The following is a 14287-nucleotide window of genomic DNA, read 5'->3' as shown; positions in this document are numbered from 1 at the left end:
AGTTATACACTACTTTGCATAACTTGGGGCCATACCGTGGACCCATGCTAAAGCAAATACCCCATTTTCAATATGTTAAGAACATATATAAATGAATGAATCTATGAAAGTGACAAAATTAAAGCACATAGCGAATAAAGATTACTTGTGGAACATGTGCTTTATTAACCGGCTATACAGTATCATTACAACTAGGAGTAAATGTCATTTTCCTCCGGACTATTTGTCTAAAGACTAAAATGTTCTTTTATAATTTAAATTAATATATTTTAAACTATTCAAATAATTAATTTAAACCGTTTTTATTATTAGTCTAATCATGTAAAATTGTTTAAATTAGTTATTTAAATAGTTAAAGATTGACTAAAAATTTTTAAATTATAAAAATATATTTTGTACTTTGAATAAATAGTCAAAGAAAATCATTAGTCTAATCAATTTGTAAAATTGCTTAAATTAGTTATTTAAATAGTTAAAGAATTTTTAAATTATAAAAATATATTTTGTACTTTGAATAAATAGTCAAAGAATAAAAAAAGCAGTTATTCTTAAAAATAGTATAACTTTTTGAAAAACTATTTGCTTTTTCCAGAGTAATTTAGTATTCTTGTTTTACTTTATTAATGTCTTTTATATGCTATAGATTTATTATTGTTTTTTAACTTAAACTTGGAAAAAGTAACAAAATATAAACTAATTTTAAATTAGTCCATAACACTAAAATAGTAGAATAAAATAAATGATTGCAGAACATAAATATTTATTTATTTTTTGAATATAAAGAAATTCCAATAATTATATGTGTTCAAGTTATTATATATGAGAACATTTACAATCTTTACTATATATCTAAGGATAATTTATCAAAATAAATTAATTGACTTCTAATTTTACCAGAATACACATTTTACAAAATAGATACTAAAATGTATTTTTTTTTATAAATTATGTAAACTGCGACAGGGAATCCACAGTTTATAAAAGAATATAAACGCTACAGGAGTCTCGCAGTTTATGTTAAAAGCCAAAATGCACATGATAGGAGTGTCACAATTTGTGTATGAATTACGAATGTGCGTAAACTGCTATAGAGGTTCAGCAGTTTATGCTTTAGTAGTTTATGCATAAACTGCTGGCTCCTATAGCGGTTTATTCACATACCGTAAATTATGTGTATTTTGACTTCCAATGTAAACCGCAAAAATTCTGAAGCGGTTTACGTTTATTTATAAACTATGAGTCTTCTATCGCGATTTACATAATTTGTGAAAAATATATTTTAGTATCTATTTTGCAAAATATGTATTTTGATAAAACTAAAAACTAAATAATTTATTTTGGTAAATTGTGCTATATCTAATTATTAGATTATTGAATTTGGACTCTTTATACTTTGCAAAAAGAAAACATTCTCTTCATATATATATATATATATAGCAACCCTAAAAGGCTAAAACTAACTTTCTCTTTCTTTTCAGTTCTTGAATAACCTAAGAATTTCTTTTATATTTAATGCAATAAATGACTAAACGAGAATAAAATTAAACAATAGAAATATATAAACATCAGTTCACTAATTAAAAAGCAGTGTATCTGAAGAGTAGTATCAAAGGTACATCAATGAACATGCATAGCATTATTTTTCAACAAGGAAAAATTTTAAGATTTTGTTCTTTCGGCAGCAATTTGTTAATTAAATATAGAAAAGCTAACAAATTGATGGGACCAAAATGAAAACGTAAGTGGCATTTGAAAAGAGAGGTGAATAAAGTTGTGTATCATTATCACGTAATTATCGATTTAATTATGGGCATATACTGAAAAAAAAAGTTTTTTTTTTTTTGTTTTTTCTTTAAGAGAACAAACATGATTAGTGGAACTGTGGAAGCTCACTCGAAGATTCCCTAATAATCTTCAAGACCAGACCATGTTACATATTCAGAATATCTTTGATCAGCCACTAGACGTTAGCCTCATAAGCTAGCTATTGTTACTATGATTGCTAGCTACGAGGTTTAGGTGTTTAATTATTTTAAGTTATCAGTAACGGGATCAAATATTTTTGTTAGCATAATTTAATTATGTAAAATATTTTTAAGCTAATAATCATACGTAGAAAGGGTTAATATCAAATTAATCCTTAAAAAATTATTGGTCATTTTTTAAATTTATTGTTAAAAAAATTTATTAATTAAATATTATAAATTAATAATTTTTTATTATTCATTTAATAATTTTTGTCAATGATTGATGATATAAAATATTAATTAATAATAGCGTATATAATATTTAATATGATTAATTAAATGCTGAACAAATATATATATGTTTATCAAAATTTATTAATTTAGTCTATTTTTTAATTATATAAACTATAATTCATATGGTCTAATAATATTAAATTAATAAATATTCATAAATATATTTATTTAATATTTAATTAAATATTATGTATTATATATGATGTGAGTTAATATTTTATATAATTAATTATTGATAAAAATGATTAATTGAGTGACCAAAAAATAAAAATGATTGATTTATAATTTTTAAAAAATAATTTAATTAATAAAATATTTTAAAAATAAATTTAAAATATAAACTATTTTTAAAAAAATAATTTGACTATTAACTCTCCTATAAATTTTTAAAAAAATGTAAAGTAGAATTTGGTGTTAAAACTTAAAACCCTTGTGTAGAAGCCTTTAGTCTAACTCTTTTTCTCTTATTGAGTGCAAAAAAATCTTGTTCTTAAATATTGACTACATTCATGTACGGCCATGGCCGCAATATATATAAGTCCAAAAATTCGGCGGGAAGCTCACCAACCGAAAAATGGGCCAAACAAATTTAGAAAAAAGAAAATAAAAAAAGATTACATATCGCTCGTAAGTATATATAGCTGATGAAAAAAGAAATCTTAAGAATTCATTTTTTCAACAATCAAATTATGTTATGCATATACAAAAATATCTATTAAATTAGTTATTTATATTAAATATATGTTAAAAAATAAATAATATACTTAAAAAATAATATGTTAAATAACATATGTATATATAATTATATATAAATATGTGAGTGATTAGATAATTAATTTTTTTATATAATATTTTTGTTTTTTCAATTAGCATATAATAAATTTTGTTGTTTTTTTTTGTTTTTTTCTTTTATTAGTTTAAAATAAACTGTGTTTGAATAATTTTTTTATTAGTGAGAATTGTTAGTTTGGAAAAGGTTTAATTTAAAAGTGGGTCTCATAACCAACCACTACAAATAATTAATAATTAGCTAAATGTTTCGCTGAATATGTGATCATTAAAGTTTTAAATAAATATAGAAGTTTCTTTCTAATATATATGTAGCTCTGATCTTAAATCCACACACTATGGGAAGTTCAAACAAATAATTAATGAACTTAATTAGTAAAAAGTGCAAAAGTTCAAATTAAACACTTGATAATCATGTATATATATATCAGGGACGTTGGCAAAGTATTGCAACTTTGCCTTTTCTGTTCCTTCACGTTTAATCAAACTTTGTCATATCTTGAATTACTTCTTAATATTTCCAGAGAAGTGATATACTAAACTCATGAGAGTGGGTGGCATACTATTATTGTTACATACAGTAGCCATCTTCTTAACCTGGTCACAATTAAGAATGATCATAAATCGAATCCGATTCGTATATTTACAACATTTATTTGAATTCGACTAAAAAATTGTAGATATAGATCCGATTCACAAAGCTATTGGATCGGATCCGCACACTAATAGAATCGAATTGCGAATTTTATATATATCTGCATATTTGCAAAAACAAATAAATAAATATTCTTTTTATATTTTATTTCAACTAATAATTATTATATATGTTGTATTATTTTATTTTTATTATTTAAAAAATATATTTAATATTATTTTAAAAATAAACATGTTTAAAAAAATAAAAAAAAGATTTTATTAATTTTTTAAATAAAATAAAGCTTTTAAAAAATATTTTTATATATGTATTGCAGATATATTATATCCGATCTGTATACGGATTAGATCCAACCTAAAAAATTGAAAACTTTAGATTTGAGATATTTTTAGCATAAATTGAATTCGAATCAAGATTTTAGTCTTATTCGATTCGCGTTCATCTCTAATCACAATGATTATTATTGTGTATAGTTGGCCTAAATTAACCCTGTATTTATATGGGTAAGAAATTAAAAAAAAAAATCATACAAACAATGCTAGCTACTCATTAAGGTAGTTTAGTGGCCCAAATACACGTTATTCATCAGATTCTATATATCACCAAGATTTTGATTCATTGGTTTTAAGGACCTATTTTTTTCCCTCAGAACAATTTTTTTTTCCTTGTAGGATAAGATCAAATTCTAAAGTAGTAGAAAGGAGATAGTCTAATTAATTTGAGTCAGTCAAATAATAAATTTATTTGTTTTTTTAAATAAGTGTCAAAAATTTAAATCTTATGTTAAATATACAGTCATTTATTAGTTAATAATAAATTTTTAAATAAAATTTAAATTCGTAACAAATTAATTTTTAACTTGTTAAATTGAGATGTACCGGTGGGAGAAAAAACAAGAGAATCTCGTAGCTAATTAATGCTAATCATTGTTTTAATTGATTTGACAACATCAAAATATTGGATGCCGCCCTAATAGAGATTTTTTTTTCAAGGCAGCTTATTGCTCTATTGCTAGCATATGCAAGCCATGTTCTCCTAACATATAAAAAAATAGGACTAGTTCAAATTATTGCTTATCACCTATAATAAAGATTATTATTATTATTATTATTATTATTATTATTATTATTATTATTATTATTATTATTATAAAAAATTTTAGATTTTTAGTTATAAAAGTATTTATTTTAAAATTATAGTATTTAGATAAATAACTCAAAAAATATATTTTTTACATAAGAAAATAGATACTAAAATGGCGATAATAACAAATACTTTTTAATATTAAAAATTAGATTTTACATAACCTAATTACTAAAATTACAATTGATTAGACAATTAATTCATTATTTGTTCTCTTATTAGTTCCAATTTTTTTAGCGTTTTTAGCATTCCGTTCTTCTCGCATAATAATATTATTAAAAACTGATTTTTCTACTTCACCTCACCCGTAACGGTGTTCTTGTATATGGTGATAGTAACAAAATTCTAATTCACAATAATCTTGATGGCAATACAAAAAAATTATTGTGTAGTTAGTATTTTCTCTTTTATTGTGTATGATATAATAGGTGAAAATAAAAAATAAATATAAAATGTGTGTCAATGTATATTTTGTTGCTGTTTTTTTTTTTACTCTTATTAGAACTTCCTCCTTCTTTATTAGAGTCAAGAACTTACTATAACTAACTATAAAAATAATAGTAAGCTATATAAAAATAAAATTATATGTGAAAAATAAAATTAAAACTAAGATTTCATACTACACATAATGTTAAATACAAATTTAATAATAAAAATAGAGTGATAAACTAATAAAAAATACAATATATGTAGAGAGGTGATTCAGATAAAATATTATTTAAAAATAATAGTAAAAAATTAATATTTTTGATAGATGAATTATTTCGTAAAAATGATAGTAAAAAGTCAGAATTTTTAATAAAAACAAAAAATATTTTTTATAAAAATAATAAATGACTTAAAATATCATATATTTTTATTTTCTTAAAAAATTGTAAATTAATTTTTTTAAAATAATGTCAAATATGCATGTTGTGACTTTTTATAATTAAAAAAAAAAACCTCTACTACTTCTCAAACAGATTCTAAATAAATTACTGCTTCAAATGGGGTGGGGTTATCAATTAATTCAAGAAGTACATTTTTCTATTATTTTATAATTATTTTTTGGATCTATATCCTACATACATATCACATAGGAAAGTGTATAAAGGCATGCATGTTTAATCTCACACAATGATTTCATACCAAGATAGGAACATATATATAAAATGATATCTTAAAGTGCCTTGAAAGACATTCTATCTCTTGAGCTCACAAACATGAAAAAAGAAATGTTTTATTTTTCAAAAGAAAAAAAATAATAATATTTTAATTGAAGAATTCTCGAGTAATCGAGCTAAATATTTAGAATTGTATAGATCTAGTTGACATTAGCAAAATAAGATTTTAAATGTAACAAACCAAGTCGTAACATACACCACACAATTTCATAGTCGGTGTTGGCTCGACAAACAAAATTAAGTCATGGTGTTGAAATTCTTCCTAAGTTCCCATCATTATTGAAGATTCAAACTTTTGAACTGACTCAATCAACAGTGTTGACTAAAAAATATAATGAAAGGTCACAAAAAAATATATAAGGAAGAAAAGATGCAACAAGCTATTGAAGTGTGAAGAAAAAAAAAATTGAAAGGTCACAAAAAAACAAAAATTGGAAAACGTAAGATGTGTTGTTGGAAAATGCAGCAAACTTAGAGATATATTTTGTGTATTTTATTTCACATATTAAACCGACACACACTTATTTACTATTTTTAGAGATTGTCGAATACAAAATACACAGTTATCAATAACAAAACTTATGAAATCATTGTAATAAATTATGAAGGAAAAAAAAATATAGAAGTATATCTTTTGAGGGGCAGAGGGGGCAAATGCTAATGGGATCCAAACAAATAAGGCGGTGCAGCGCTATGTGAAGATCAGCTTCAAAATAAAAAATAAAATACTTTAAATTTTAAATTCTAAATATTAAACTTCAATATGTACTTTTGATATAAATAAAATATAATAAATAAAAAACTAAATTTTATTTAATTAACAAAAAATATTTAAAGATGAGTCTATTTAAAGAAATAAATTGATAGAATAATTTGATACAAATAAATTCTATATTTATGGTGGCTATGGTAATTATGTAAATATTATTAAATTTAAAATAACATTTTTTTTATATTTTAATAATACTTTTTTTAACAATATTTTTTAAAAGTTACTAAAAAATATTACTTTAATTTTAGTAATACTTTTTAAAATATTATAGTGATCATAACATAGACATACTTAAATTATCCTTTGATATATATGCTTATATAGATTTAAAATTCATATCATCACTTCGTAGCATCTAATAATAATTGTGCTTTTTTCAATTGGAAAAAAAAAAAAAAAGTAGCAGTGTATTTCTAACTGTATATTCATCAATTATGATCACTTAAAAATGAACCTAAAAGGATTCGACCTAGTGGTTAGAGATACATACCCACTTTTACTTCTAAATTGAGAACCTTGGATCAACACCCTAGAGGGTACATACAATTTAACTTTGAAGGGAAAAACTCCATATATAACTGAGTCCTTTTTAATTTTTTCAATTTTTTTTAAGGTCTAGCGTCTGTCATAGACATAGCAAGTTAGCAACCACAACAACCAATCGAACTAGTGTCATAAAAATTGGAAGCAAAAGTTTTCTTTTCTTTTTTTTTTTTTTTTGCATGAAGCAAAAAGTTTTCAATCTCACTCAATCAAAGAATAGTGCAAAGATATCAATCTCATAGTTTGATTTTGAACATCAATTAAGCCCAATCAGAATAGGACTAGACCACAGAGGACAAAAAAGTAGATAAAAGAGTACTTACAAGGACCAATAATACACAAGGCTTATGTTGACCAAAACCAATGCTTATTATAGAGAAGGTTTTTCAGGTCGAAAAAGACCTTCCTAATAAAATTGGTCGGTTAGTCACAAGACTTTCATACAGTGACACATACCAAATAATTGGACCAACAGAGATAAAAGAAAAGCTCAAATTGGTAATCATTAACTTTACTAGAAATATTAGATGCTCCATTGACAAAACCTCTGGCATGTCAATTACTATCTGATTAACCCAATAAAAATATTAGTGATTCAAAAAAATAGAGAATATTTTGTACTTCAGTCATTACCATTACGGTTTCAGTTTAATAAATGATCACATGACAAAATACAAAAAATAATTACAAAATCTAATAAATGGAGTAAAGGAATGCTACTTATATGATGACCTCACCAAAGGGGGAATCCCTTGCGGTAACCTGTATAAGGTATCAATGTTTTAAGTCTTCTTAAGTCTTAACTTTCTTAACACCACAAATCTATTGCAATAAGCCAAGTAAATGCCACTGAAATATTTGTTATCTGACAAGTGTGTAAATATTTTTTTAATATACTATTAGTATAAAATAATAAAATAATTATATATATATATATAACTATCTTTCAAAAAAATCAGATATAACATAAAACTATACATTTGTATAAGACATTTTACACTGTCAGTACATTAAAATTAAACTCTAAAACTAAATTAAACTATATGTATCTGTATCAAAATATATGATATAATAACTAATTGACCAATTTTATGGTACCTTTTGTTTGGTACCTAACTTTTGCCTAAATTATCTTTCATAATAACTTTAAAATATTTAAAATGTTTTAACTTTTATATTTTTAAATTTAAAATTAATTATTTAACCTACTTTAACAATTACAATATTTTTTAGACACCATAGCAAACTCTTAACTAATTTTAGTAGCTATTTTGATATACAAATAGCATTTTTAATTTTCAAAATATACCAAAATGTGACGATGACAAATTAAGGGGGGAAATAGGAGAACGGGGGGAGGGGGATAAGATTAAAAAATATTCACAAGGCCTAAGGTCAACGACATTAGGCTTTTCCATTTTCCAAGGGAGTGAAGGGCAGAAAGAAGAGTAAGTAGAGTAGGAGAAATAATGAAATCTTCTCAATCCATGTGCTTGCAGAGGAGAAGGTAGAAGAAGGAAGAATAGAAGATGAAGAGAAAGAATGATAGCAGAGGAGTAAGAAGGAAATATGCAAGCTACAAAAAGGAGTAGACTAAGATACTCTAAACACAACAAAATTTTGACATGGATTGAGAATACAAAAAGCCTACTTTAGAATGAATTACAAAACAGATACAACAGCTACTATGGAAAAATGCATGGTGCTGAACTGCCCTTTTTCTCTTGAAAACTAGCCATTCCACAATCACAAATTCTAGGCCTACAACATGTTAGCAACCTAAAGAACAAAAAAGGGTAATAGAGATAAGAAGACAAATGAGTAGAGAGGAAAAAATAAGTGTCAGAGCAGGTGTTATAAGTTAAATAGCAAGCAAAGGCACCATTACAACATAATGGAGAAGACCATCATCATCTGCATAAAACAATATCCTTCCCAAACTCAGAATGCTTAACAACTGTTACTTGGGTTGTCCTCAAGGCTTTAACAAATTCTCATCATATATTCTGCAGCTGTGAGAATGAGATGCGGATTACTGAACCAGAAAGTGAGCTTGCATGCTTGCATACAAGAGCATCGGTAGCCAGTTCCTCAGTCTCGAACTGAACCAGAGCCTGCTTTTTCCCATTCATCTCAAAGACTTTGCTGTTCACAATAGTTCCATGCTCCTCCAGGAGGTTCAGAATCTCGTCTTCGGTGACATCTTGCGGGAGTGTTGACAAATGGATAATCTTTGTCGGGGAGCAACAATAACGGTAGTTCTTAGCAGCATTACGGTTGAAACGGTTGAGGTTTGAATTGGCATACTCATGCGTGTCAGCACCTGGGGTTATGTTAGGATGTTTCGAGAAGTTGACTTCTAATCGCTTCCCAAACAACGTGGCTCCCTATATCTCGAAAGACAAAATGTCAGGGGACCAGGTTAAAAGTGCAGAAGGAATAGTAATAAGCAGGATATCAAATTTTCTGTCAAGAAATTTAATAATTGGATCTCAACAGAATCTTTGCATGCCAAACATCATGAACAAAAGTTTCAACAAATTAACAAGTATAACACATACACAAACATGCGGCATGTAAATTGTAACATCTTTTTTTATTGAAAGACACTTGAACCGTAACAATAACAAACTCAATGATAGACACACATAAAGTAAAAGTTCCCTCTCCGGTGATGAATATAACAAGCAATAATAACTCCTCAATTTAGTAAAGATATAAGAAAGAATTGAGTACATACGAATAGGTTAAAGTAAATTTGTGTTTCTACACCTTAAATCGACTATACTTTTTACCCCTCTTTTTAATCGACTCCCTATTGCAAAGATCTAGCGTAGAAGAATATGAACAGCAAGGTACATAACAAACCTTCAGAAAGTGCACTGCCAATTCAGCTTGGAAACCATCCCCCATCTGGATAAGTGCATGATCTGGTTTATTCCGGAGAAGCTTAATCCTCACAATGTTCCCATAAATGGAGAACAAGTTGAACAGCTTATCCTCATCTATTCTCTGATACAGCAAACAAATTTCAAGTTAAATGAAGGGGAGCAGGGGGGTGAGGGAGAAAAAGAATCTCTCCAAGAAGAAGCAAGAAAAAAGTGCTTACGTCAGGATTAAGATTTGAGACAAGAATTGTACATCGGTCATTTGTCCCGGTTACTCCAGGAGGCAAACCACCCCCGAAGGCAGCTGCAATGGCTGCAGCATTGGCCATCTATGATTCAAAACAAATTAACAAATAAGCATATAACGAAAACAAGAACTGCTACAAGTCAATTAAACAGAAATATAAGAAATTGCATTAACGACTGTAGTCAGCATATTATCATCAGAGTGATATATTCGTATCATATTGTCATTTTCAAAATGGAAAAAAATCATGTGCAGTTCAAGAAAGGATAAAGCCTAACAAACAACAACCTCACCCAACAAAACACCCAATTTGGGAAACAAAAAATCAACATAAATACAGAAGAAAAGATCAACCATCAGACATCTCCCACTACATCCACTGTGCAAGAATAATTTAAATGGATACTTCAACTTGATGCAAAAAATACCCAACCTGAGGATATCCAACTGCAAAAAAATAAATTAAAAAAAGAGTGAAAATATTAGTAAATTATACAGAAAATAACACAATAACAAACATAGCAAACCAACCAAAGCAGCCTGAAAAATTTAGAAGCTGCCCCGGCTAAAGAACCAAGAACAGAATATATTACCTGTATCGCCATATCCAGGCTGTTTCACAGAAGATGAAGGATAAAAAAACATTAGAACGGATTTGATAAAGATGAAGAGGAGATTTTAATCATTCAAAAAAAAAAAAAAACATACAAAAAAAACATACTTGTGACGGTCTGCCTTTCTGCTCTGTAGGAAGATTTGGGTTCGTAAAGTCCCTGTCAGAATAAAGTCCACAATAATCTGATAACATGACATTGATAAAAAGAGAACGAGACGTAAACAAAAACAGAAAGATGAGAACCAATGTAGTCACCTTGAACGGTCATTGTTGTAGTTCACTTGTAGTTCATCAAGGCTGCAATTAAGATGAATAAATTTTCATAAATAAGAACCAAAAAAATCAAGAGAGAGAGAGAGATAGAGGGAGAAGAGGGGAGGAAGCAGCCATTGCGGGGTGCTTAAAAATCACAAACCAAAATATAATGAAATTATTTTAGATAAATTTAACCTACTTTGAGAACTGAATGTCCAGCTGACAGCAACCATCATAAATATTGCGTCCCTAAATTTCATAAATAAAATTACCATTCAGAGACAATATCAGAATTAAAATGCCAGGTAAAGCCTCGAGCTGAAAGGAAATGTTAAAGAACCTGAAGTGTACTTCTTGCGACAACAGCATGCTGACGTGACTGATACTGGATAAGAGCCTGAAAACCTACACAGCATGCAAATACATGATGAAACATTACATACAATAAGTTATAAAAAAAATATACATGGATATATCAAATATAATCATATGTTCTTTTTCTGGTTCAAGGAAGGCCCTCCTAGCATGGGACCCAGGAAGGCCAAACTGGATCCCACGACCCCAAGGCAAGTAGTGAGTGGTTAAGGGGGTTGGAACAAGGGGATTGTGCAATTTCCGATTGAAGCCCCCACTAGCCACATGATACCAGATGCCCTTTATCGCTTGAGCCAATGCTCCTGTGCAATATAATGATTATTTTTCACCCATATAAAAATGCAATCACAATGCTGATATCTAATTACAGGGCAAATACATATACATAATGTATAGAACAGAAGCTACATTCCACTACACAATAAATTATCTAGCTTCTCAAGAAGCATAGTTTAGAACAGTCAAAACAAGCGCTGATGTAACCATGTATCCAAGTCCAAGCACAGATAACTTATTCATAAGTCCCTATTTATCAAAATATATACTACCATATGTGTTGGTTACATGGATCAATCATCGATTGACACCACTGAACTGTTTCCAAAACAGAAATTTCAGTAATAACTTTTTTATTTACGCAGAAAACGAAATATTTTGTTTATATATGTCAAAATCAATTCCAGCATGACCAAAATATATCCTCTATAACCCAGTTATAGTCCAAATTCATAGGGAAAGAAAGAAAGAAAGGAAAGAAAGAAAGGGAGAAATCTGAGAGAATCTGACCAGCTGACTTCTGAAATGTTACAATCTTTTCCACAGATCCATGGGGAGAAAATACTTGATATAGCACATCCACTGTTATAGGATACATCATGTGGTGAATTGTAACTAAGAGAATTCGATTTGGCTGCGCATCCAGAGAGTTCCCGACAGCAAAACAGCATAGAGAAAGAGAAGAGATAGAGAGAAAGGAGAATAAATAGAGAAGTACATGATAAAGAGAAAGAGAAAATACAGAACTTAATTTAACACGCTGAACCCGCTGTAATGGAACCACCTAAGATTATAACACAGATATGGCAGAAAGATCGCATATAAAAGAAAAAGTACTAGTTCCCCACAAAGGGCCAATTTATTAAAATGTATAGACAGCGAACAACATGAAACATAAACCCTTTTAACTCAAACATGAAAATTATAAAATGCCAACCTCATCTCCACGCCCTTGATTTTGATCCATTGATGTTAGTTCTTGATGTGAGGAAAACTGGACATAAACATTCCTCCCCCTAGAGTAAAACAAAAGAACCAGATTCTTTAGGAACTCACACAATCAATGGAAAAGAAAAGTGCATAACATACCATGATACCAAATTATCAAAACAAGTCTGTGCATACCTTATGCTTGGCTGAACATTTGCATAAAATTGTAAAGAATTAACGGCTGAAGCAACATCTTGCATTTGGACAAGAGCCTGAAATAAGTAGCAGATTAACAAAAAGAAAGATAAAATAAAGCACCCTTAAATTTCAGAAGGAAAACCAGAAGTCTCATTTTGAGGCATGAATTTAAAAAGGAAACCTGATTTTTTGCACGCAACATCACAAGCTTTGTTATGACTCCAAAAGGCTGAAAGAGCTGAAGCAAATCATTCTGCAACCAAAGCATAAAAACATCATAAACAATTAAACATTACACGTACCACGTGCCAAGTACAAACAACATAGTCATCCACCAAGAGGAAAAAAAAAAAAAAAGCGTACTTCGGATATCTCATGCCCCACGTTTCGTACATGGATGACCTTGGAAGGTTCAGCCATTGTTTGCAAACCTATAAAACAAAGGAAAAGAAAAGAATTACAAATAAACTTCATCGCTATTCTTTTACTATTTATGTATAGATAGCACTACAACACAATATTTCTCTAGTTCTAAACTAATTTAAAAGCAAGCAATTAGAATAAAAGTTAGCATTTGGCACGCAGGAAAATTTCTCATTCTGAACTACACCCCCACAAAACAGCTGGTTTGAGAAAGAAAGAAAAGAAAAGAAGTATCTTCAATTCAAGAAGCTTTGCAAAACCGAATTGCTCGTTGATCAAGTTGCCAATGAATCATAATAATGTGCTAACTGATAAAAGTGCGGGGCTTTCGCATACCAGGGTGCAAATCGAAAAAGAACAAAAAAAAATCTAATTTGTAATCTAGTTAGTAGTGAATGAAACTCGCATACCCACACCAATTGAGACCTGAATCTAGGAGAGCATGTATAGCAGAAAAGTGCAGTGAATAAAATCGCGAAAAAAAAAAAGAGGGAATCTCAAAAATCCAGCTCAGACACCCAAAAGTTGGCATGAATCGTGACGTATCAGCACACGAAGCACACAGCAAATTCCTTTCCTAAACCACACAGAGAGAGAGAAAGAGAGAGAGAAGTTACCTGAGCGTGGAGAGAGAGAGAGAGAGAGAGAGAGAAGGAGGAAGAGGAAGAGAGAGAAAATAAGAGTTAAAAAGAGGTGTTAGTGTGGCACATGATACTCAATTAATGTTGCCCTACCTTATGTTATGTTTCTATC

The 14287-nt window shown here is 28.5% G+C and overlaps 1 protein-coding gene across 3 annotated transcripts; it reads right to left on the bottom strand.

Annotated features, from left to right (window-relative positions):
- Window positions 1-9148: 9148 nt before the first annotated feature.
- Window positions 9149-14287, bottom strand: LOC112712459 (polypyrimidine tract-binding protein homolog 3). 3 transcript variants are annotated; one of them, XM_072203964.1, is made up of 15 exons: window positions 14269-14287; window positions 13475-13542; window positions 13293-13364; window positions 13109-13185; window positions 12921-12999; window positions 12494-12617; window positions 11673-11737; window positions 11532-11581; window positions 11333-11374; window positions 11183-11234; window positions 11055-11073; window positions 10895-10908; window positions 10436-10543; window positions 10195-10338; window positions 9149-9713 (listed from the first exon to the last, which is right to left on the bottom strand). In XM_072203964.1, the coding sequence occupies exons 2-15, from the start codon at window positions 13529-13531 to the stop codon at window positions 9324-9326; spliced, it is 1293 nt and encodes a 430-aa protein (XP_072060065.1). In that variant the 5' UTR covers window positions 13532-13542; window positions 14269-14287; the 3' UTR covers window positions 9149-9323. The 3 variants fall into 3 exon arrangements, with proteins under 3 accessions (XP_072060065.1, XP_025621138.1, XP_025621139.1); XM_025765353.3 differs by lacking the exon at window positions 14269-14287 and adding an exon at window positions 14152-14264; XM_025765354.3 differs by lacking the exon at window positions 14269-14287 and adding an exon at window positions 13945-14122.

Source organism: Arachis hypogaea, chromosome 9 (assembly GCF_003086295.3).
Source record: "Arachis hypogaea cultivar Tifrunner chromosome 9, arahy.Tifrunner.gnm2.J5K5, whole genome shotgun sequence".
Taxonomy (NCBI): domain Eukaryota; kingdom Viridiplantae; phylum Streptophyta; class Magnoliopsida; order Fabales; family Fabaceae; genus Arachis; species Arachis hypogaea.
The sequence above is the reverse complement of the archived record's forward strand: the minus strand, read 5'-3'. Positions and strand labels throughout refer to the sequence as shown.